Below are 24,189 nucleotides of genomic sequence, written 5' to 3' on the forward strand. Positions count from 1 at the left end.
GTGCTCCAGCGGCACTCGGGTGTCTTTATTGGTGTGCCAGTTTGGCGTTGTTTCCCGACGGGCCTGGAAAGTCTTGTTTTCCGCACTCAACGCCCAGCGAAGACACAGGACCCTCCGTTCCTCTCACGGGCTCTGGGCGGGCCGGGAAGGCGGGAAACTCTCGCCCCCCCACGTTACCTCCCCCCCTCACCCCGCGGCGCATGCGCGGGGCGCGCCCCCTGGCGGCGGGCGGGCGCTTCGCCAGACCCGCCGCGGCGGCGGCAGCGGCAGCAGGGCAGGTGAGCGGGGCGGGCACCGGGCGGGCGGGCAGCGGGGCGGCCCCGGGGGGTCCTGGCGGGTCCCGGCTCCTACCTCCCACCTCCCGTTCTTTCCCCGCGGTGGGAGGGCTGCAGCCCCCTCCTGGGCCCTTCCCCCGCCACCCCTCGTACCGCGCCCGCCGCCATGGCGGCTCCCCTGCCCTTATGTAACGCGCCCCCTGCCCTCGGGCTCCCCTCAGGTGTCCCGGGCGCCGCCTCGGCGCGGGAGGTGCCGCGGGTGTTCCCCGTCCTCGCAGCACCCGTAGGGTCTCACCCCTCGGGCACCGCCGCCGGGGCGGGACGGACCGGGGCCGCTCCCGGGAGGGCCGTTCCCGGCGCCGGGGAGCGAAGCCGAGCCATTCCGATTAACCTGGAATCGCTACCAGGACTGGGCTCTGCCCTAGGCAGCGCAGGGACGGCCCCGCTGCCCAGGGTGGGCTCTGCTCGGCGTCAGGGGGCTTGTTTGTGCTGCCGTGGAGCCCTCAGAGGGAGCCGTCACTGCCACACGGTTCGAGAAGGAGACAAAAATTAATTAAAAAAATTAACTGAGCCAGGATTCCACGCCTTTCGAGACGCTCCATTTAGTGACCACAGCCCGAGGATCTGGTGCCCTGTCCGGCTCGCTGTTGACATCTTGTGAGGGATAACGAGTCGCTTAGCTTACTCCAACCCAAATGTTTCTTGTGTTAAAACCGGCAAGAAATTGCCTGTTGGTACTGGGGAGAGCCTCAGGAGTTCCCAGTCTCTCCTTGTTTCTCAAATAAATGAGAATTTCAGATGTCTCAGCTCCTCTAACTGTTGATATTGCCTGCTTCGGTTTCCTTCCTGCTTTGGTAGGTTCCACCTTCCCTTCTCCACTCAAGCCATTTGCTTGACGGCTGCTGGGAGGAATCAGTTAATCAGATTCTTATCCATAAGAGTAGGTACTATCCAAAAGGAAGTAGTTCACAAACTTAGTAGGGCCTCCTAGGTCATATGATCTGGATGTCTCGGTTAGGGCACAGTTCTAATAATGCCAGGAGTGTGGGTTTGACCCCCTTAGGGGCCATTCACTTAAAAGTCGGACTCGATGATCCTTGTGGGTCCCTTCCAACTCGGAATATTCTGTGATCTGTGTTACCTCCTTTGCCTAAGTCATTCCTACATATCCTGCAGTTGTGGGAGTTAAAAACCTCAGAGATACCTGGCTTTCTGTGCCTGTTGCAAAGGCTTCTGGAAGTGCAGTCAAGAAACAAATTGCACATTTGTGACTATAGAAAAGTACCACAGCAGGTAAAATAGCTCATCAGATGTTAAACTAAAACCACAACAGGCCTGTCACGTGTGGCTTTGGTTGCTTGTAATGTAGGTGACGCTGCAAAAGGCTCAGACACCTTCTGTAAGCAGCTGGGTCTGAGGTTTTTGAGTCAGTTTATGCTGATTCCCCTATAATCTCTGTGTGAACTCTTGTGCTATGGAAGACGTGTGTCTGTGTTGTTACATGGCAAGATTGTGCCTGGGGTTTCTGTGCAGCGTACTCGTGACCTCGTTTGTTTCATAAATTGTTAGCAGCATGTCAGTAGCCTGGCATCCAGTTTTCTAGTTGGCCATTTGTTTGTAAAAGCAAATTTAATCAGTGTGGTCACGCGAAGACACATGGTCATTGTGTAATGACTGCCAGTAATTTGGTGCAGGGCAGCACAGTACCACATTAGTCAGTGCCTTGGTTCTTCCCCAGCAGGTTTCAAGGATCAGATTTCATAATAATAATTTCATGCATCAGTAGTTGTAGCGTTTTGAGTTGTGAAGCCTTTTGTCTTGTATTACCTCTGCCCCCTCTTGATTTCAAACAGATTTTGAAGAGCCTTACAGCTCTGGGACAAAAGGAAGATGATATTGCTTTGTGGTTTGAGCTGTTTGACTTGTGAGTGTATAATATGAGGCCACAGCCTCAGTGAATCTCAGCTCTAGATGAGAGAATATGATGATGGTTGGCAACTAAGGCAGAGAGTTCTGGGAAGAAGGGGGTGGTGGGTGTGTAGGAAACAGTTTGGCTACACCTCTGGAATGCTCTGCTGCTTACTATGCCTTAATTTACATGCCCAGGATAAAGGGCAGCTGGCAAATGACTTAGAAATAATGTTGCTCTCTGTTAATACTTCCCAGGAATGGCTGAACTAAACACTGCTGTGGAGACCATTAGACTATTGCTATTTTTAATCAGGTCCATCAGAGAAGACAATAGTGCCTCCCCTTGGTAAGGGTCTGTTTTGTGTTCTTATGAATTAAATATGCTAGTTAATTTTTTTTTACGTATCTATCAACACTTCACTGTGCTCCCATTGCACTGACTTGCAATGCTTTTTTCTTTTATGTTCTACTTTTTGGGAATTCCCAAGGTTGCTTTGCATAAATAAACCACATCTTAGTTATACCTGTATCTGCAAAGCAGAATCCTTTGCTGTTTTGTGGCTTCTGAGGGATTTTGCTGGTTGTTCTGAAGCAAAAATAAATCAAGCATAAATAAATCATGGCATATTAGGTTGGTCAGTTGTTTTTCATAATGGAAAATTGAACAAAATTGTCAGCCTGTCATTCCATAAATCCCAGAAGACAGATGACCTTTCTGATGTTTGATGGAAACTGGGATTAAACCTCAATAGAACTTCTGGAGCATTCAATCGAAGGAAGCAGGGAAGATGCTGTCTCAAAACAGCCTTAAGGGACTGCTAGGCAGAATTATTTCCAAAATAAGATTTTATCTGACTGTGCTTTTCATGCTCTACAAAGCACCTCTTCTGTTGCATTTTTCCAAGAAAGAACCGTCCTTGTTCGCTGTTTGTGTGTCTACAGCACTGGTGGGGTTTTGGTTATAGAATCAGATGAAAGATGGTGCCAGCTGTGCCCATTTCAGTGTTTGCTGAACTACCTGTGTAACAACACAAAACAATAATGTCAGGTTTTGCTACAAAGAACCTTTGAAATGCTGAAAGGATTTAGAAATTGTATATTAGTGTTGTCTAAGAATCTATTTTATGAATTTCTACAAAAGGAAGCCTAGTGGTTTTAAACAAGCTAAACCAGTTAGATGTGCGGTTTCTGAATTGTTTTTTCTTTCTGTTGAATAACTTTCTGCTGAAAAGTACAGTGGGCTTAGGTTTGTGATACAGTATGTGACTTGAACTTTGCTATGTTTGGGAAAACCATCAATCTTGTCTGATTTGACCTAATTAGCATGGGTATCTGAACAGTTTTGCATAAAGTTTATACGTCATCTTTGACAGAATTGGTGAATGGAGAAGGGGAGAGCACTGAGAATTTTCTACAGTATTTTGTCTATCCCTTTTTCCCCCGTGTTCCTTCTTGATGATGCATCTGTAACCAGACTGAACAGTGAACAGCTGCTTATGCAGTCCCTGCCAGAGCTGCTGCTTGTCTGCAGTTTGCACTGCAGCTGCCTCCTGCCCTTCCCACTTCTCTCCCTCTGTCTCTTCCTTAGCTCTGCCAGCTGCCCATTTTCCGAATGTTCCTGTTTTCTTAGAACAACACAAGACAACAGGTTGACTTGTTCTGTTGGCCGGATCAAACTGGAGAAGATCTTGTCCCTGCCTGTGCTTATCTAACCTTGTGGTCAACAGCACCAGCAGTTCATTACCCACACACACTCACCAGGCTCTGTATCAGACAAGATAGTTTTGCACAGCCACACATTCGAACTTGTGTGTATTTATATGCATGCAGTTTCTGTTTGTACTTGAGTCACTTCCAAAGCCTCCCTGCTCATGGAGCTACAAACTTTGCATTTGCAAAAGGCAAATTTCTCATCTTATTCAATTAAAAGACCTTTTTGTTTTCTGAGTGAGGCTGATTGCCCTGCTCTGCGCCAGATCATGGTGTGATTTTAGTTCGTCTTGTGGGTGGGTAACCAAAATTATGTACAGGGTAGTTGGTGAAATTTCATCTGTCTTGATTTCTCCTTGACTTCTGCCCCCTTTTTTTCCAGCTTCAGTACCACTGATTATAAAGAGCATTGGATTTACAGGTATCATAATTCCTCTCATCTGAATGCTGCCTAGTTTTGGCTATACTGGGAGTCTTGGTTTTTTGTTTGTTTTGTATCACTGAAGTGTCTTCCTTCTGTGTGTCAGAGAAAGAATAAGGACGATCCTGTCTTTCTGGGGCACCATCTCCCAAGGTACCCGGCAGGGGAAGCAGGCCGTGTACTCCAACATCTAGGTTGGCTTGTTGGGCAGGATTCCTGGGGTTTTGATTTCATGATAGGGGAAAACAGAGCAATGCTATTCATGTCCTGCCACTGTCCAATGTCTACAATTTCTTTTTACTTCAAAACTGAGGTATTATACCTCTCTTGAACATAAGTACTTTATGTGACATGAGTAATTTTACACTTGATTCAGGTTCAGATTGAACTAGAATGTCTGAATCAGAATCACTTCACTTTAGGATGTTACTGTTATCTGAATTGCAGCAGTTATAAGATAATATGTTTGTGCTCTGACCCCCCATCCCTGCTTGCTTTTGTAAGTTTGAGGAATAGGGAAGAGGGGATCCTCAGTCCCTTGCCTGGAGACCAGAACATGAACAGAACCCAGAACACGAACTTTGGAGTCTGGAACAGCTGCACTCTTGAGAACAGAAGACATCATCTAAATATTTAACTTGAACAAGAAAATTGCTGACTTGCTCTCAGCAAACAATGGTGAGCTGTAAACGTGTGGTTTGGTTTTTTTTATTCGGACAGTTGCTCCTTCATGGCAAGTGTCAAGCAGTTGTTTACAAGGAATAACAGATTATTTTATGAATGAGGCACTTCCTTTAGTTTCCTCAGACAGTCACTTCCTGTGATGGTCACTTACACTCTTAATGTTTTCAAAATACTAGACTGTACTGAGGCTGGAAGACTTAATTGCCAATATGATAAAGGGAGCAGGTTATTGAAGTTCTGAAACACATGGCAGTATTTTTTTCTAGAGAGGAAAGACTGTGTATGTGTATCATTCACCCAGTTGTAAACTAACCTCAAGGGGGACCCCTGGTGGCCTAGTGGTTAGCATGCAGGACTCTCACCTCTGCAACCCAGGTTCGAATCCAGCCAGTTCCCCGGGCAGATGGAGCCCGTTAGCCCTGTGAGGCCATCCATCTATGAGAAGGTCACTCTAAACAAACCTACGTCCTGAGGACCTCACTGCCATTGTCCAAGCTTGCTTGGCCCCGGCAGATGAACCTTAGGATTAAAGGGTGGGCTCAGTTCAGCGCAGGCTGTGTCTCACCTAAAAAAAATCCATTGCGCAGGCTGGAAAGGTAAAAGACCTTTCCCCAAATCTTCGTTCGCGAAGACTGGCCATTAAACTAACCTCAAGTAGCTGGATGTTATTGTTGAATTACTGATGATTTGTGGAGCAGATCTGTAAATGGCTCTTCTCTCTTTGTGGAGCTTAAATACACTGACCTCCTCGACTTCAGAGTGACCTTCTGATTTCCAGAGTTTAGTATCTTGATTCAAGTGCTACTAAAATTCATTTCTTTTTCATTTAAAATCTGAGAACAGAAAATGCCTGCAGCTAAACATTCAGATGAGCCCAAGCCAGTATTTTCTGCAAATGAAACATGGCTGCAGCTGGTACTTTCCATAGCAGATGATGATTTGTTTGAAGACTCAAACTGTGAGATGCTGTAATTAAGACTAGTGGAGGATTTGGGGATACGTATCTAAAAAGATTTGCATGACTGAGATGTATCACAGAAACAAGATGCTCCTAAATTGTGACTTGGGGGAAGAATTAAAATCTTATCTTAAATATTATTATCTGTCACAAAGTCTCATCAAAAGAAAACTGAAGTGTGTCACACTACTGCTATCTGAATATTTCCCTAAGGTTATATTATACATTTGTTTTCAACATGTTGCAGAGACTTCTTTTTACCTGAGGAGCAGTAAGTGACTTCTTCTCATGTTCCCATCCACATATTTGATATTTCAATACTGGGGGCTCCCTCATCCCTGTGATCTATGGCTGTGTGCCTGAGTAATGGCACTGGTTTCCTCTGGTGTGATTCCTAGTTTCTTCCCCTACAGTCTCAAGTGTGTACTTAGTATGTATCAAATATATAAATCCAAATATGCACTCAACTTCTTTTTTTACAGGGCAGAGCATCTCCAAGGGCTTTATTTGCTATAGGCATCAGATTTGGATGAAGAGCTTTGATTAAAATCAGTTGTTTGGCCTATGTGTTACTGCTTAGTTCATTTATAGCATAAAAAAATTGACCCCAACAGCACTGATTTATCTGAAGACTCACAGGTTTGATATTGGTGTTTCCAGTGGCATACCCGGGGCAGGTAAAATGTAGCCATCAGCCTTTTTTTATAATGAGACACAGAATAATTGGGGAAAGTATATGTGCAATTGCAGTTAAAGCATGAGGATAAATGTAGCATATGTGTCAGATGGAAAAACCTTATGACTTGGGAGCTGTGAACTATCATTTAGGAGTCAGTGGCAGTCGAAAGCAGCGCTTCTACTCGCTGTAAAAATTGTTAGGTTGGTGAAGTGAGAGTGTCAGTCAAAGACCAAAATAAGCATGAGTTCCCTGGAAGTGTAGGCTAGAGATGAAGGAATGACACATGATGCTCTTCAACACCCTTGTACAGCATTTCAACTTCTCTGTTTTTTTCCTCTTGTTTGTCCATATTAATTTTTATAACTTCAGGAGGTTGTGCTTGAAGCTTCATATCCCAATGCTAGTAGTGACTTGTTGAAGGGCATGTTAAACAAAGCAAAGGTGGTGAGTACCAGTAGTGGAGGATTAATTTGAGAATCAAAATAGCCTAACAAACTAGAAGAACAGCTTAGTATAGTAATTTGCCAAATCTGGCATAATGGAAGCTAAGTTTTCAGCAGAAAAAAGTATTTATTGCTATAAACTGTATAAATATCCCATGGTCCGTAATATCTTTGAGTGAGTTTGGGGTTTTAGAAGAATTAAGATCTTTCTCTTAGATACCTTTTAAAGGTAATACTTACCTTGCTTAAAGCACCACAGTCAAATACTCTAGGGATGTTTGATCTTGCTTTAACCTGCCTGGCCCAGTGCAGCCACCAACCCTGTCACCACACAGGACACGGAGCTGGCAACAACCCTGTGACCCACAGCAGAAATGAGTATGGTCGCCTCAGGTCACTTCCTGGTTTTTCTCTGGTACTGAGGCATGAAGAGCTGTAAAATCAGTAAGAGACATGGACACTTTCAAAATAGCCCAGAGGAAAATCAGTTCTGCTCCCAAGCACGTGAGTTAAATTTTTATTGTAGAAGAATTTTTTGTTCCTTTGGTCAGTCTGCTTCCTGCAACACCAGAGTCCATGAGCAGAAATCACTGAACTACAGCAATCATCAACTCTCAGTGTAGAATGAAGAATGAATGCATCATAAATTAATTAAAAAAAGTGAAAACCACATCTAGCCAGTGTGAGAGAAGAACATGCTACTCCATATACTCTCGAGTACCTTCCAATATTTAAAGGGTGGTTATAAAAAAGAGAGAGAGCGACATTTTACACGGGCAGATAGTCATAGGGCAAAGGGGGATTTTTTTTAAAAAAAGAGGAGAGATTTGGATTAGATGTTAGGAAGAAATTCTTTACTGTGAGGGTGGTGAGGCACTGGAACATGTTGCCCAGAGAAGCTGTGGATGCCCCATCCCTGGAAGTGTTCAAGGCCAAGTTGGATGGGTCTTTGAGCAACCTGGTCTAGTAGGAGGTGTCCCTGCCCATGGCAGAGGGTTGGAGCTGGATGATTTTTAAGGTCCCTTCCAACACAAACTATGATTCTATGATACATCTTTGCCTTTTTCATGTCTTTTTCAAGAAGTGTGGGCAACAAGTTCACAAACAATGGCTTTTCCTAAAGGTACCTGCATAGGATTCTTGACTGTGGGTTGGGTTTTTTTTGCCCCTTCTCCTCTCACCTTCCCCAAGTAAGATCTTAGGTAGTATTTATAACATGAAATCAAAGTGTTAATGTACTAGCATTACCTAATGTTTCATTTTCTTTTTTTTTTTTTTAAACAGGAAGGTGGACAGAACTGCATTTTAGGACTTAACTTCTGATGGGCTGGATTTTGTCTTGGCAGGAGTTTTTGAAGATTCATGCAGTGAGAGAAAAAACAGCCAATGGCTTCAGAATCCATGGTCCCTGAGCAGGCAAAACAACATCTGATAAAGGGAAAAAGGCGGCAGCAACAGCAGCAAGCTAGGCCTTCCAACAGTGATGGTGAAGATGACGTCTTTGTATTTGAGGCAAATGAGGCTTGGAAGGATTTTCACAGCTCTCTTCTTCACTTCTTTGAAGCTGGAGAGCTCTGCGATGTTACACTGAAGGTGATAACTTGTCACACATCCATAGCATTTAACACTCTGAAGATAAAGCTACAAATAAATGTGCTGGAGGTGGCTGTGAATTTGGGTAGGGATGTGGAAGCCACAGAATACTTGTTTGATATGAGGCATCTCTAGATATGCTGATGTTTTTTTCCTTATTTAGGAGGTTTACAACTGAAATTGAAACATTTAAGGTGAAGTGTATGACTTTGACCTCATCCAACTTGCCTTCTAAGCAAGGTCCCACAGTTGATCAGTATGTTACTGTGCAGTTTCAGCTCCTTGTAGCCTCTTTGTTCTCAACACACTTTCATCTCCAATTCCATCTCTTATTTCTGCATTCTGTATTGTTTTGCTACATCCTTCTCAGCAAACAGGATTTCTGGAACAAATCTGACTTCCAGCATTCTCAAAGAAAGAAAGCAAAAAAGAAAAAAAACCAATTATGTTCTACAGCTGATCAAAGAATAAAGGAGGAGGAGGAAGAAGAAGCAAGTTATATGATTCTTGAATAGCATTGCTTTAATGCATTATTTGTAACTCAGCTGTGTGTTCCTTATATCCTGATCCCAATAAATTTGTATCTAGCATCCATAACAGTGGGTGCCAGCACCTACAAATATTAGATATTGCTTAGCTAGACATCTTAATAGTGCAAGATTTAAGAAAAAGAGATGGAGCATTGTTCCTAAACCAAGAACAAATGATAATGGCTGCCTTTAGGAGCAATTGTTTGCCTGCCACTTTGACTATTAGATATGAACTGGGAAAATCCTGGGCAGATGTGTGTCCTTGGTAAACCCGGTCTCCAGGAGGCATCTCATCTTTCTGAAATGCTTGGGAGACAATGGAAATCTCTGAGAGGAAGAGGTTTTTCTCCCTTCTGTCCCAGTGGACAACAGGAGTAATAAGCAAGAACATTTTCCTGTTCTGCTTCACAGCAGGTACTAAATTGCCTGTCACCAGGCACCGAGCAGGCACTCAGTGCAGTAGGTCCAGTGGCTCATAACAGTGCCCACAGGACACTGAATGACAATGCTGAAGCTGCTCAGGGTAGCTTGAGAGCCGCGAAACAATTGGGCTGAGCACTTATCATCAGGTCTATTTACATCAGTAATTTAAAAAGGCATTTTGGGGAAGAAGGTCCATGTCAGAACTCTTAACAACCCTCCTCATCTCTTTTCTTGTTGACCTCATACTCACCTGCCTTCCTTTCCACCTACCCTTGCAAGAAAAAGACAGAAAGTCGTACTTTATAAACATAGTTAAATGTATACTCCTGCTAGGGAAACTTGGCTTGGAAAATACACTTTACTGTGACTGCAGTTTAACTTCCTCCAAGCTAGGCTTGTTTTAATGCTCATTTGTATTATCTGTGTGGAACTACTTTGGTAATTTAAGAATATTACATTGCATGACTCGTCTTCCAGTGAAGGCTAAAGCAACTCATGTACATCTTACTGTACAGCTTCCTAAATCAGTGATTTTCATGTAACTGGTAACTGTTATCTTGAATTGGAATTTTCTGGAGGGCTTGATTTTTCTTTTTGTAGCGCTCAGGCATTTCTCATGTTTTAAGAATAATTACATCTCCACTGAACTTTCTGCTTTTGTGTGTGACCTGTGATAGTGAGCAATTCTGGCATTGCTGTTGTCAGACCAATTGCTGGCTCTTAAAATATGATAGTTAAGAACTGAAGGGGAACTCAGATTTCAAAATACCAAGAATATGCTAGATATTTGATATTAAGCAGATTTGGGTAACATAATAAAGCCATTTAATTCAAAAGAAAGGTTTAATTAGAGAGTGGGAGGATGGGCAGAATAAAAATCTGTGAAGGTGAGAATAGCTTGGGAGTTTTCCCTGATACAGCAGACCAGCTGATGGGATCTTTTTGCATCAGTACTGTAATTAGTTGGAGTGATGCTGCTGTGGGAGCACACAGGGAGACTTCCTTTGCTCCTACGAGCTAAATCCTGGAATTTCACTGTGCTGCTGCTGTCATATGAACAGTGTTAGAGGGCTGTTAGAAGGCGGAGAGTGTCAGATGATAGCATCTGCTTTTCTCCTCCTGTTGGTTTGCTCTTTGTTCATTTGGTAGGTCTGAACTGTTCCTTCTGGGGTGATCTAGTTTGATCACACTGAGCCATCCATCTTTGCCTCATTTTTAATCTGTGTACTCTTTCACGTGTCTTTGCTTTCTGTACTCAACTCACTGCTTACCAGGTACCAGGTTACACTTGTGTTGATCATACACACTTTTTAAAAGGGTAGGGCAATTGTGTATTGAATCAGAGCTAGAAAAAGGTCCAAATTACCCTTTTTAATTTAGTATCTTTTTTTTTTTTTTAAATTGCAAGTCAGGTCACTGTAACACCTTCATCTGAAAATGAACACGCAATTTTAGTCCATCAGGGAAAATGGTTGCTTAACTCAGCCATACCTTTGTGGTAGTGCAGACTGCAGAATGACAAAGGCTGTAAGAAGGCACTCCTGTTAACACAAATAGTGGATTGTTCGTTTACCTTCAGTATTTACATTCTTTCTAAATGTAATTGAATTATAGAATTTAGTACCTGAAAAGCCTATTTTATGCTTTCTGATCAGAGTTTTGAAAAATAGCCTGTCTCTATGGGGATACACTATCTTTTGTGGCTAACAGATTCTAAAAATCTTGAAGTGATTGGTAACTTTTAATAATCCCTGTAATAACTGTTATTACTGTGGTTTTACATAAATTTGCTACTATAAAGATCATTATCAATTTCTTGATAGTAGTAAAAGTCCAGAAGTTCAAATTAAGTAGTCTAAAAATGTCACTTTACGATTCCCCCCCCTTAAAGTCTCTGAATACACATGAAACAAGTGCCTAGCAGTCTCCTCCTGTCTCCAAGATGTATCGAGAATGTTCCTAAGGATGCTTCATGAGGCTTTTAAAGAAAGGCAAGTTTAGTGCATCAGTGCTGTTGCTTCCTTGTTTTATGGCTTTGTGCTATTCTGGTGGCCAAGTTGCAATTTAGATCTGCCTGAGGTACGGGGATGTAATGCCAGAAGTACAGGGCAAATGGAGTTAATTTGTTTCAATGGAATACAGTAGCACATCGAGTCCAGAATTCTTATTTCAGCTTAACTGTTCATCTTTTTCACAGCTAAAACTGACGTTACAGTAAAATGGAGGGTTTTTTTGTTCTTTTTTTTTTTTTCAGGTCGGTTCAAAGCTTATCTCCTGCCACAAGCTGGTTCTAGCTTGTGTCATCCCTTACTTCAGAGCCATGTTTCTTTCGGAAATGGCTGAGGCCAAGCAGAAGTTGATCGAGATCAGGGACTTCGACGGCGACGCAATAGAAGACCTGGTGAAGTTCGCGTACTCCTCGCGGCTCACGCTGACGGTGGACAACGTCCAGCCCCTCCTGTACGCCGCCTGCATTCTGCAGGTGGAACTGGTGGCAAAGGCCTGCTGTGAATACATGAAGCTGCACTTCCACCCCTCCAACTGCCTGGCAGTCAGGGCGTTTGCTGAGAGCCACAACCGCATTGACTTGATGGACATGGCTGATCAGTTCGCTTGCGAGCATTTCGCAGAGGTCATGGAGTGTGAGGACTTCGTGAGCGTGTCACCGCAGCACCTCCATAAACTCCTGTCCTCCAGTGACCTAAATATTGAAAATGAAAAGCAAGTTTACAACGCTGCTATCAAGTGGCTGCTGGCCAATCCACAGCATCACGCCATGTGGCTGGATGAAATACTTGCGCAGGTAGGGCAGACCGAGGCACCACGTGCCTGTCTCATCAGTGGTTGTATAATCAACTGTTTGCACTCAGGTAGATCTCAAGATGAAAAATGTTCTCAGCTGTTGGTGCCTCATCTGGTGTTCACAGTTGTGAGCTGACCGTGGAAGCAGGTTAGATCTCTGGAATATCAGGAAAAAGTGGTATTCTCCTGTTTCTGTACAGAGAAGAGTACTCACTTTATGCTCACGGCTTGGGGGGGGGGAGTCAACAAACAGCTACATCTGTGCTAGAGCAGAAACTTCTTAGATTTACTTGAAACAGAGAAAGCCATTGCTTCTCTTGGTTTGACACTCCTACATCCTGAAACTACTGCCCTTGCTGGCATGTATTTGTACTTAAGAAAGGAGTCAAAACTAATGAGTTTTTTTACATGGCTAGGAAGGTAAAACAGTAGCAGAGACGTGTCACATCAAGTCATGCTTCTAAAATATTTCATGTGTTTAATTAAAAAAAGGCTAAGATATGTCAGCCCTACAAGTAGGCCAGGAAACATGATAGACCTTTTAATGCTCGCTAGACTAGCACTGGTTATCTGTAGGAGTGAAAAGGAGTTTGCAGTTCAATTGTCCAGACTTGATGCGAGTTCACTGCTTCTGAAAGAAACACAGGTATCAAAAGGTCATTCAGCTGAATTTACTTGGACACCCATCAGACCTCCTCCTGTCAAAGCATTAGGTACTTCAGTTATTCAAGCTCCACATGTGCTGGTTATGGGAGTTTAAAATACAATATTTGAGGCAGGTATGGGGAACCTGTGCTGTGGAGGATTGGGGTGCATGCCATGCACTGCAAAACACCCCGTGTGTCTTAGTAGGGTCAGCTGTGTGGTTTCTGTTGTCACTGAATTCCAACTTGAATACTTTGCATTTGGCTCAATTGCTAATATTGGTGTTACTTGAGTGAGGAGAGGTCCGCTAAGATGCTGCTGTCAGTGTCTTCATGTGTCATTTTTCACATTTCCTAGTAAAAGATGGTTTATTAACTGTCTTCCAAAAACCTTCAGTTTCATCTAGACTAGCATGAGGTTTTTGGTACAAAAAGCACTTCTTTAGTGCATTATAATTAAATTTACAGGCTATATATATATAAAAAAAGAGTTTTATTGCCCAGTTGTGCTATCACATGAGATTAACAACTTCATTCTGTTGATACCAGAGTATCAGTATATATATATACCAGTATTGAAACCAGAGTCTGTATTGAAGCAATGAAAAAGTAAACCCCTTCCTGTACATGTGGGTTATTTGCCAGAGTATATGGAGCCATCAGTTGACTTGGACATTATTGCTAGCAGAAAACATGACTAGGCTTATCAACAGTTTTTATCCACATCATAATCAGCCTTATGGGTTTTGCTGTCATAATCAGGTTCTGAGTCTGTCAGCCTGGAGTTCTTACCACATCACTAACCTCAGGAGCCTGTCAGCAGGGCTACGGTGGTGCTTTAAAGCAGCCTAAAATAAGCCGGGCCAAAGTAAAGGAAGAAGTGAGACTGAAAGCAAGTAGGTAAGGAAAAACTGGTAGAGACACATGCTTATTTGGAGGCAGGGACACTTGTCAGTGATATAACAGCACCGTCCTGCTGCTCTGAGAAGCCCTGGAGATACTGGACTTCACCACTGAGCTGACTGAGAGCTGCTTGGCAGCATTGACTCCAAACCTTAAGAAATCAGGTGGAGGTTTACCCCAGTTCCCCCCACTAACACCTGTCCCACCTGTGCCCCTGATTGTACTTCATATGCTTCTTCACTGTTTCTCTCACAAGGAAAAATGAAAGGTTTGCTGAAATAAATGGCAGAAAGGATTTAGAGAAGGAAACAATTGGCTCTCAACATTTTTTTAAAAATCTCGAAGTCTGTCAAGTCTGCATCAAAGAAAGGTGTTACTGCGCTAGCAATACATACTTCATAGGCACTTAGTTCATGCTGACAGTGTTTCCTTTTTGACTTGCCAGCCAAAGAAAATGAACCGTTCTAGCATAAGCCCTCCTTACATTAGCATAGCAGTGACCCAAAAATTCATACCTTCAGCAGACTAACCTGACACAGGCTACCCTGGTGAAGCCACAGGTGCTGCCTGCATGACACCTGGCAGGTTCAGCTGCAGCGCAGGTAGCTACACTTCTCCCACACAGCCTGGGCCAAGGGACAGTTCTCCACTGTTGCTTAAGTGCAAATGGTTGTAGCAAACATTTGTCACTCAAAAGAACTGTTCATATCGCTGTTATCTGGGAAAAAACCACGCAAGCCGCTCTCTTCAGTGAGGAGCGTGGGGCTGCCAGCTGGCCCAGGAGCTGCCATCTGTTACATGTGCGTCACTGTGACTGGTGAGACTCAGCCAGTTCAGCCAGTTTCTCCAACTGTGTTCATTCCTGTCAGGTACGGCTGCCTCTCTTGCCCATTTGTTTCCTTATGGGCGTTGTGGCAAAGGAAGAGATTGTCAAGCAGAATCTAAAATGTAGGGATTTGCTGGATGAAGCAAGAAACTACCACCTTCACCTGAGCAGCAGGGCAGTGCCTGACTTTGAGTACTCCATTCGCACAACACCAAGGAAGCAGACTGCTGGTAATTAAATGTGTGTCTGGTTATCCGATAGGGAATGGTGTGGAGGAAAGGCAGCACATCTGTGGAGGTATATTGGTATCAAGCAGGCATAGTTTGGTATCCCGGATTGTTAATGACTTAATGCAAAATTGGGAAAGACACTATGTGCCATTCTGGTATTTAGATAATGTGCTGCATTTTCCTAGCAAAACTTTAGCAGTCATTTTCTTTCTTTAAAGCATTATGTATTTATCTTGATTGGCTCTATCTGTATTAAATCTAGAGCTGTTAAGTATGTTATGACCAGGCAATCTGTTCAAAGCTATACCAAAAACAGTGGACAGTTATCTTTTGGTGTAAGGCTGAGCTAACTTTTAAAGTCTTTGACTAACCTACACCAAAAGTGAGTGATGAATATTAGACTGTGAATCCTCATTTTTACATTGTTATATTTAACAAACAATGTATTCATCTCCTTAAGCAAAATCACAAAAAAAGCGTATTTAAAATATACCTTGTGTTTGCAAGAGCACAGATAGCCAATTGCCATAGCAGCATGCCAAGCAAAGGCCAAAATCCAGTATGCAGTTATGCAGGGCAATGACTGTGCCCTTGAAGTGAAATACAACTTCTCCCGAACGATGTAATTTTCAGTTTGCTCTGCTATACAGTTTTTTTCCTCATCCTCCTGCTAGTTCTCTGGAAACCTGTTTTGTCTTCTTCAGGTGTGCTGTTCTGTGTCGGGGGCAGAGGTGGATCGGGCGACCCCTTTCGCAGCATTGAGTGTTACTCTATCAGTAAGAACAACTGGTTCTTCGGCCCTGAAATGAACAGCAGGAGGAGGCACGTGGGTGTGATCTCTGTGGGAGGTCAGTAACCCTAGTCAAGCAACCACATTCAAAAGGCACTTGTTTTTGTTCCTTCTTCTGGAGTTGATACTTTTTACTCCTTGTACAAGTAGTAAACTACTTTACTTGCTTAATTATTGAATATTCTTCACTTTAGTAAAGCTTCTTTTCTGGAGGAGTGTTTGGTTCTGAACCAATCTAAGGCCATACTTACTGAAAAGACATTACTATGAACTGACAGAGTTGGGGCTGTTCAACCTTGAGAAGAGAAGGCTCCATGGAGACCTTATTGTGCCCTTTCAGTGCTTAAAGAGAGTTTACAGGAAAGATGGGGACAGACTTTTTAGTAGGGGCTATTGCAATAGGACAGGGGGTAATGGTTTTAAACTAAAAGGGTAGATTCAAAGTAGACGTGAAGAAGAAATTTTTTACAGTGAGGGTGGGGAAACATTGGAGCAGGTTGCCCAGAGGTGGTAAATGCCCATCTCTGGAGGCATTCAAGGTCAAACTGGGTGGGGCTCTGAACAACCTGATCTAGTTGAAAATGCCCCTGCTCATTGCAGAGGGGCTGGACTAAATGACCTTGAAAGGTTCCTTCCAACCCAAATGATTCTATGAGTCTATGAACTGTGTATACCCCCTTGCCTTAATAGGGGATTTACTTTTTATAAATCTTCTTATAAAAAATGGCCTTACACAGCAGTCAGCCAGTCCTCATTAGAACAGATTCCTGGTTGAGTACAGCATATAAATATATAAAGTCCATACTTACTTAAATTCTGATATTGAAAACATTTAGAAACTTTAACCGTTATTTGAGCTCTTTGTCTCCACATAGACAGGGATAATTTATAAATGAAAACTGAAATGTTGCCAAGCACTCTCTATATCAAAAGATGTGTATGTGTTCAGGTAAAGTCTACGCGGTAGGTGGACATGATGGAAATGAACACTTAGGAAGCATGGAAGTATTTGATCCTCTCACAAACAAGTGGATGATGAAGGCATCAATGAACACAAAGAGGTATTTGTGTCCCATGATCCAAAATTTAAGTCCTACTCTGTGATATATCATTTTTTGCTGATGCTGGAAAACATCATGTCTGCCCTACCTTTATTCAGGTTTTCAAACTGCTATTTCTAGGAACTTTTCTCCCTGTTTTGGAGCTTTGTGCTATAAAGGTATTATCTTTTTCTTTTCTCCTTTTTTGGAGGGAGTTGGCTTCTGGAGCAGAAACCTGTTCTACTCCAGCTATGCCTATGTTCTGGTATCAAGGGCCTTTCTGCTATGCCCAGTAAATAACTTGAAACTGATGAACTGGATCTGTGGATTTTTTGCTCTTTTTAAGAATGAACAAGATAACTGCCAGCATAACATGAAAAGTGAAATACTGCCCAGCAAACAAGTAGCCGCCTATGTTTTTGCCTCAAAAGGCCGGAAGGACTAAAACACTGAAAGTCCACTTGAGGATTTTTCTTGCCTTTTGACATTTAAGATTCTTTTAAGGAGTTACTGGACTCACAGATCTGTAATTTTTTTGTTTCTGCTGTTATTTAAACCATCGTACTTAATTCTACATTCCATATTGTTTGTTGTTTTTAAAAGCATCCTGTACGAGTAGGAGCATACTGAGCACAGCTGAGTCCCAAAGCTATTTGTAGCTGTGGCCTAATCAAAATAGAAAACAACTGCCATCATTAATGGTGTCTGTTATCTGTTGAGGCAATTAAGGATAAGCCCAGGATATTGCCACAATGTTTGTTCTGTACAAAGATGCTCCTTTGCTCCTGCCCACCTTCCCATCTGCGAATCTGCTCTCTGTGTAATGAGACAAGAATGTTCCCAGTGACATGGTAAATCATCTCTCTTGGTAGTTAAAGCAGAAACTAGACAATACTTTTTAATTTTGTACTACTGATTGTACTCTCATGTTGGTAGATTCAGTAGAAACAAACCTGATAACCATTTTAACACCTAATTTAAAAATCAGAATGGAAGAAATTGTGCTTACATCTTGCTAGAGTTCAATCATCTAATATCCAGCAGGTTTGCCTTTTAGTGTGTACTAATATTCCCCTTCAATCATTCCCAAATTGTAGAAACCAGCTATACCAACAAAGTTTTGGTTCTTCATCGGGTTCAACAAAACAAAATAGGAGGCATGAAATTCAGTACCCAGACAGGGAAGGCAAATATCTAAGACAATCTCAGATATCTGAGCATGTGAGTAGAGGACTTGCGCCTTAGGTGACATTCGGTCAAAACAGTATTCCATGCCCCTCTGGCACAAGTGTGCAGAGGGCCAGCTACATTATTTACTACAAACTTCACTTTTAAAATTTTCGTTGCTTTTTTCCCCATAGTTTGAAAGAGGTGCCAGTCATGTAACATCACACTTGATGTGTCATTCCCTTTCCTCGAGGATTTGCGCTGAGGTGTTGATCCTGTCGTTTTCCTAGGAGAGGAATCGCTCTGGCCTCCCTTGGCGGCCCCATTTACGCAATAGGAGGTTTGGATGACAACACCTGCTTCAGCGACGTGGAACGGTACGACGTCGACTCCGATCGGTGGAGCACAGTCGCCCCCATGAACTCTCCCCGGGGAGGAGTCGGCTCCGTGGCCCTGGTGGTAAGTGACTGTTTACTCCCAAGTCAGGACCAACTGAGGAATCGATCTGCTTTTCAAATCTGCTTCTACAAGGCAGAACATGAGACCTTAAACAAAATGCAGCTGGTGGGTCTGACCACCTCTGGTCATCAAAATCCTATGGAACTGTGCAAAAAGTGAGGAGGATATTTAGGATAATACTTGTATCAAACTGAACTGTTTCAACAGTATTTGAGGTACTGGGAGCAAGTACTAGAACCCTTCTAACCACGTGGCTAGTGCTTCCTGTCTCACTCAGAAGTCTGGTTTGGCATGGTCACTATATTTAAAGGTACCGAATGCATCTGCACTTTAAACCTTCTGTTGCCATAAATGCTCTGCAAAATAACTGCAACATTACATAACTTTTTCTCTTCTTTAATTGGAAGATGGCATTTATGTTAGATAATTTAGTCTGTTACTGGAATTCTTAAATAAAAGTAAATAATTAGGACTGTGCGAATATACCAGGTTTTCCTATAATTTTAACATTGCTTATGGAAAGCTGAGTAAAGACAACTACATTACTAATAATCTTTCCCTATACAACTGTTTTCCAGAACCACGTTTATGCTGTGGGGGGCAATGACGGTGTAGCATCTCTTTCCAGTGTGGAGAAATATGATCCCCATTTGGATAAGTGGATAGAAGTGAAAGAGATGGGTCAGCGAAGAGCTGGGAATGGTGTCAGCGAGCTCCATGGCTGCTTGTATGTTGTCGGTGAGTAGGGATGTGGCATTTTGTAGTGCTGGTGCTGCCAAGTACTGGCCTGGGGAAGAAGCTGTTGTTGCTAGAGGAACTGGGGAACAGATAGACCTGACCTTTACTTGGTGTTCTTGGGCAGGAGAAGAGAGCAAGTACAACCAGGACACGCTTAAACAAAGGTATGTTAGCAAGGAAATAAAAAAGGAGTTGCTAACCCACATTTCAGGAGGGTTATACTGTTCAGGACAATATGTCTATATTAGAAAACCCTCTTAGACTCACTAGTCTTGGGTTTCCTTTTAGGAAATGATTTTTAAGTTCACACACTTTCAAAGCTTTTTAGTTGTGTTCTGAGTGTAGACAACAGTAGCTTTTTCGCGCTTATTCCACAGCCTGTTGTCCTGTGCGCTACCTTTTACCTGCTTTCCTGAGGGAGGAAGATGCCAGGTAGGTGTGCCATAGTGATAGTTGCAGAGCTCTGCCGTGTGTTTTATCATAAATGCTTACAAAGGTTTCAAGCAGAATGCTCCTCTGAGAGCTGCCCCAGCAAGGGGAAAGCATCACTGAAGTCTTACATGAGGAATTTTTGTTTCCTACTGAAGTATTTGTCAATGCTGTAACTTGAGAACTCTGCAAGAGTGTGTTTTGCATAAACTAAACTAAACTTAAGATTGGGACCATCTTTTTACTGGTCTTTGGGTTTTTTCCTGTTCCAAATGGGAAGCTGTTTCATTGTAAGTATGATGAATTCAAGGAGAAAAATAATAGAACCAGAACTCTTGCAACTTGAATAGAAGAAAACTGTCGCCCTGGGCGATGCTTGTACAATGACAGGAGGGAGAGCTGCTAGATTAATTTTTAGGAGCTTGGAAAGTTCTAGTAAAGAGGGAGCTGGACAGTACCCCTGAACAGTGAGAATAGCCTGATAATGCCAGTCCTGGTCATCACCTGCACCAGAAGTGGCTAAAAACGGATATATGTGATGGTTCTTTGCAGGTGGCTTTGACGACAACTCCCCACTGAGCTCGGTGGAGCGGTTTGACCCACGCAGTAACAAATGGGAATATGTGGCAGAGCTCACAACTCCAAGGGGTGGTGTTGGCATCGCGACACTGATGGGAAAGATTTTTGCAGTTGGAGGTCATAATGGCAACGTGTACCTGAATACAGTGGAAGCATTTGATCCCGTAGTGAATAGGTAATTTTAAATGTTTTATTTGGCTTAATAAGACAATGAAGTCTGCCTATATGAAAACACAACATAACAGCGTGCAGCAGGAGCCTAGCTGTTGTTTCCTGGTAATAATTGAGTAATATCCATGACTGTCAATATAGGACTGCTGCCTATGCCACCACGTTGTTCTTGTAAATATTTAAGCACCTCCTCCCTCCTCTGCTTCCTGTGCATCCCTTGTTCATTCAGTAACAATCTACAGAGAAATAATAAGCTACTGGGGTGCATTTTTGTGCGGGGCAAACAGCTAGGCTGTGTAAAAGAATTTCAGACACAGAAAATAAATACTTTCAGATTGCTCAGAAAGGACAGGAACTGACTTTTTTTTTTTTTCTCTCTGCCACGTTCTGTAGGTGGGAGCTCGTGGGCTCGGTGTCACACTGCCGGGCAGGGGCAGGCGTGGCCGTGTGCTCCTGTCTCAGCAGCCAGATCCGGGATGTGGGCCAAGGATCCAGCAACGTTGTTGACTGCATGTGAGCTCTGCCGCCTCCTCCAAATTCCAAAGGAATGATAATAGGGAAGCACTGCAGAGCTTTTAAACACTGTGTTTTGTATGGTAGGTTAAGAAATCAATCTAGTACATTTTCTTTGTGAAAATGGTACCTTCTGCAGCTGTAAAGCTTTTGGTGACTTTTTATCAATAGTGATACAGAAAAGCCTGTGATAACATGGAATAAAAGTGTGACTCACAGGAAAAAACCTGCCAAGAGCTGCAATCATCCCCTTTTTGAGAAGCTATAATTTCAGAATCATTTGAGGCAGCTGTTGCAGGGACTCATTATTACAGGAACTGTAAACCAGGCATGGGGAGAAGGCAGAAATTGTTACTGCTGAACTTCACCCAACAGCCCTGCTACATGTTTCCTGGAGGACTCGAGTGCCATTTAATATAACTTATTTTCTGGAATGAAGTCTTAAACATTTCCTAATTGTACAAGAGCTTTGTAACACAAGGCATCTCAAGTTTTAGAAGGTAATGACATCCCTGGTGCACAATAAAATAACTGAGGCAGAGAAGTTCACTGCCCACCTCCCAAGGGACTGCTGGCAGCAGTGGAACTCAGTCTGAACTGTCTTTCAAAGTACTTTCTTGAGCTAATACACGTGTTAGAAAACAGAAAAGATTCTTGACCTGAGTGTAGCCACTGCAATACCATTTTTATATGAAATGAAAGTGCATAATAAAATTTGCAGTAAAGACCTTTAAGTGCAACTCTTGGAGATGACACAACCAGTATCAGTATCCAGTAGCGACTCTGGTAATTCTCGAGGTACTGGCTCTTTTAAGAAAGTAGATAGATAGCCTCAGAACAGGTAGATAATGAAAAGCTTACATAAACCAAAGAGAATCAGCAAAAAAATAATTGGGAATAAACCAGTACTTACATAAAAAATTGTATGCAGGACTGTCAAATTCCTATTTCAAACACGTCTCGTTGTGCAATCAGAAACCCTGAATTCCGAGTAAAGTCCTGCTGGAAAGATTGCAGATTCTTGTTCCTGCATCACGTTGAAAGACCAGCAGCTGACAATCCTTTGTGATCAAAGTTTCACATTACCAGGTTGTTCCAAGTGACCAGGGAGAGCAGCAAACTTCTCTGCATTCAGGCCCGGGGAAGAGGCAGGACAGCATGAGCGTAAGGCACAGTTTTGCTGCTGAGTTACCATGGTTTAGCTTTCCTGTCCGAAATGGCTTGTACTTTGGTAGCACCCAGGGACAGGGTGAACGGTACTGTAAATAATGAAACATTGCAATAAACATTTGTACTTCAAAGGACTTCATTTGTAATATGACTGGAGCATGCTGTTGCTGGGAAGCATTACAATATGGAGCATTTTTTGGTTTCTGCAGTGTATAATTCTCAACAGAAAGCTATTGACAGCAGAGAAAACCCTGTGTTACAGCTGCAAGTTGTACCACCCTGCTACCTGCCTTGCAAGGCTGTGGTTACCCTTGTGGCTCTTAAGCTGACTAGGAGGGGTGGAAAGAAGGGAAGCAGGTTCTCTCTCTGGGACCAAATGGGTTTTTCTATGAATGTCCTGGCTAACAAAAACCCCCCAGGTTTTCTACCAAGTCACACTGACTGTGAAACCAAGTAGCCTGGCAGTGGTACATTTTTCCTCTTGGTGGGAAAGTGGGAGCACCCTTGAGGGCACCATGTGAGTAACTCGTGCCTGGACCACACTGACTGTAGTCACCTTCCAGGCACCAAAGGGAGAAGTGTCCAGGGGGAAATCAGGTGACAGCAAAGGCACTGGGATTCTGTACTGTGTGGGAGGAGCTCTGCTGTCACCCTGTGGCGTATGTAGGTCTGAACAGGATCCCAAGACAAGACATCTCAGTACTATTTCAGCACGCAGCCCTGCCCCAACACTCGGGCTCAGGCCTTCGGAGGTGAATCCTTAAGGACTGGCATGAAAACTGCGAAGCAGGTTTACAAGGAACAACCCCGTTGCCAGTACAGTGGTGTCCAGATTTTTAATCTTAGTTGGCACCAGAGCTACAAATATTTTGTGTGGAACTGTTTTTAGAAACACTACTGCTGGAAATGTGACAATGTCAAAGTATTAAAAAAAAAAAAAAGCAGGATTACTTTGGTGACAAACTGTAGCTACCCACCTGCACATAAAGCTGTTGTGATTTAACGCTGGCAAACTCATTTTGCTTCTCCCAGTACTGGCAATGGGATAATGATGACAAAGGAATACCCTCCCTGGTCCACGCTGGGGGACAGAGCAGCTCTTGCATTTGCAGTACTGAAGTTTGTGACCGTTCATGGCCAGGAAATCATTGCATCTAAGCATGATACACATCTGATCCCAAGTGTGGAATTGTCTCTGCTTATGTTAATGACCTTTTCCTGCATGTAAAAGCCTTGACCTCTCCCTTCAAAACTGTAAACCCAAAGATGCCTGTTAGTACATCCTTTAAATGCAACTTAAAAATCATTTTGGATGAATCAAGTGTGGTCACAGTTAATCACATGGGTTTCTGGCCCACTGATTTTACCGATGTCATGTGCTTTTGGGAGGAGCACAATCAGACTTCGGACCACTCTTGACCAGCCCTCTTGGCCATGTATCTCCAATTAAGGGGGTGCAGCCACTGCTTACAAGCCCCCCCAGCTGTCACCCACCCCACCTTCTGGGACACGCCGCCTCCCCATCTCCACTGCCCTGCGGCCCCACAGGCACCCTCACACACAGTGCTGCTCCTCACCTCGGGACTTGGACAGAAACCTCCCAAACCTTACCACTGCCAAGGGCAGCTGTGTCTTACGGAAAGTTTAATCTGAACAGTTCTGTAAATGGAAGATCAGCACAAAGGCAAAGATTTTCCTTTAAGTTATATTTCTGATTGCTACGCTGAAATAGTAATTTCTGATTGTTTTTGTTTTTTTCCTGAACATGCCATAATGCCACAATGATGCAAGGACCTTGCATGTATTAGTGTTTGATTCAATTTTTGTAAAATACCTCCTTTCAAAAGAATCGTAAATTCACACCGTATTATTTCCATTCAAAGGGGATTGTGGTCATTCGGTTATACTTTCACAGCTTCAAATGCTTTTAGTACTGCTCTTCCTCAATGGCATCATCATTCTTAATAGACCCATGCTTGCAGCAAAACTCTTTGGATTCGACATCCTGCTAAATACTTGGCTGTATCTTAGAAGGCGACATGTGATACTTGCATACTTTAAAATGTAAACAAAATACATACATGCACTCCTAGTCCCATCA

The 24,189-nt window shown here is 43.1% G+C and overlaps 1 protein-coding gene across 6 annotated transcripts; it reads left to right on the forward strand.

Annotated features, from left to right (window-relative positions):
• The first annotated feature begins 226 nt into the window (after positions 1 to 226).
• Positions 227 to 22,222, forward strand: KLHL8 (kelch like family member 8). 6 transcript variants are annotated; one of them, XM_027700321.1, is made up of 10 exons: positions 227 to 278; positions 8,366 to 8,674; positions 11,882 to 12,430; positions 14,846 to 15,032; positions 15,737 to 15,880; positions 16,772 to 16,883; positions 18,320 to 18,488; positions 19,067 to 19,226; positions 20,208 to 20,409; positions 20,799 to 22,222. In XM_027700321.1, the coding sequence occupies exons 2-10, from the start codon at positions 8,468 to 8,470 to the stop codon at positions 20,920 to 20,922; spliced, it is 1,854 nt and encodes a 617-aa protein (XP_027556122.1). In that variant the 5' UTR covers positions 227 to 278; positions 8,366 to 8,467; the 3' UTR covers positions 20,923 to 22,222. The 6 variants fall into 6 exon arrangements, with proteins under 6 accessions (XP_027556122.1, XP_027556125.1, XP_027556124.1 ...); XM_027700324.1 differs by having other exon boundaries at positions 229 to 278; positions 8,428 to 8,674; XM_027700323.1 differs by lacking the exon at positions 227 to 278 and adding an exon at positions 2,442 to 2,532 and having other exon boundaries at positions 8,428 to 8,674.
• The last annotated feature ends 1,967 nt before the right edge of the window (positions 22,223 to 24,189 follow it).

This window comes from Neopelma chrysocephalum, unplaced genomic scaffold, assembly GCF_003984885.1.
Source record: "Neopelma chrysocephalum unplaced genomic scaffold, ASM398488v2 Primary Assembly neopelma1_146, whole genome shotgun sequence".
Lineage (NCBI taxonomy): Eukaryota > Metazoa > Chordata > Aves > Passeriformes > Pipridae > Neopelma > Neopelma chrysocephalum.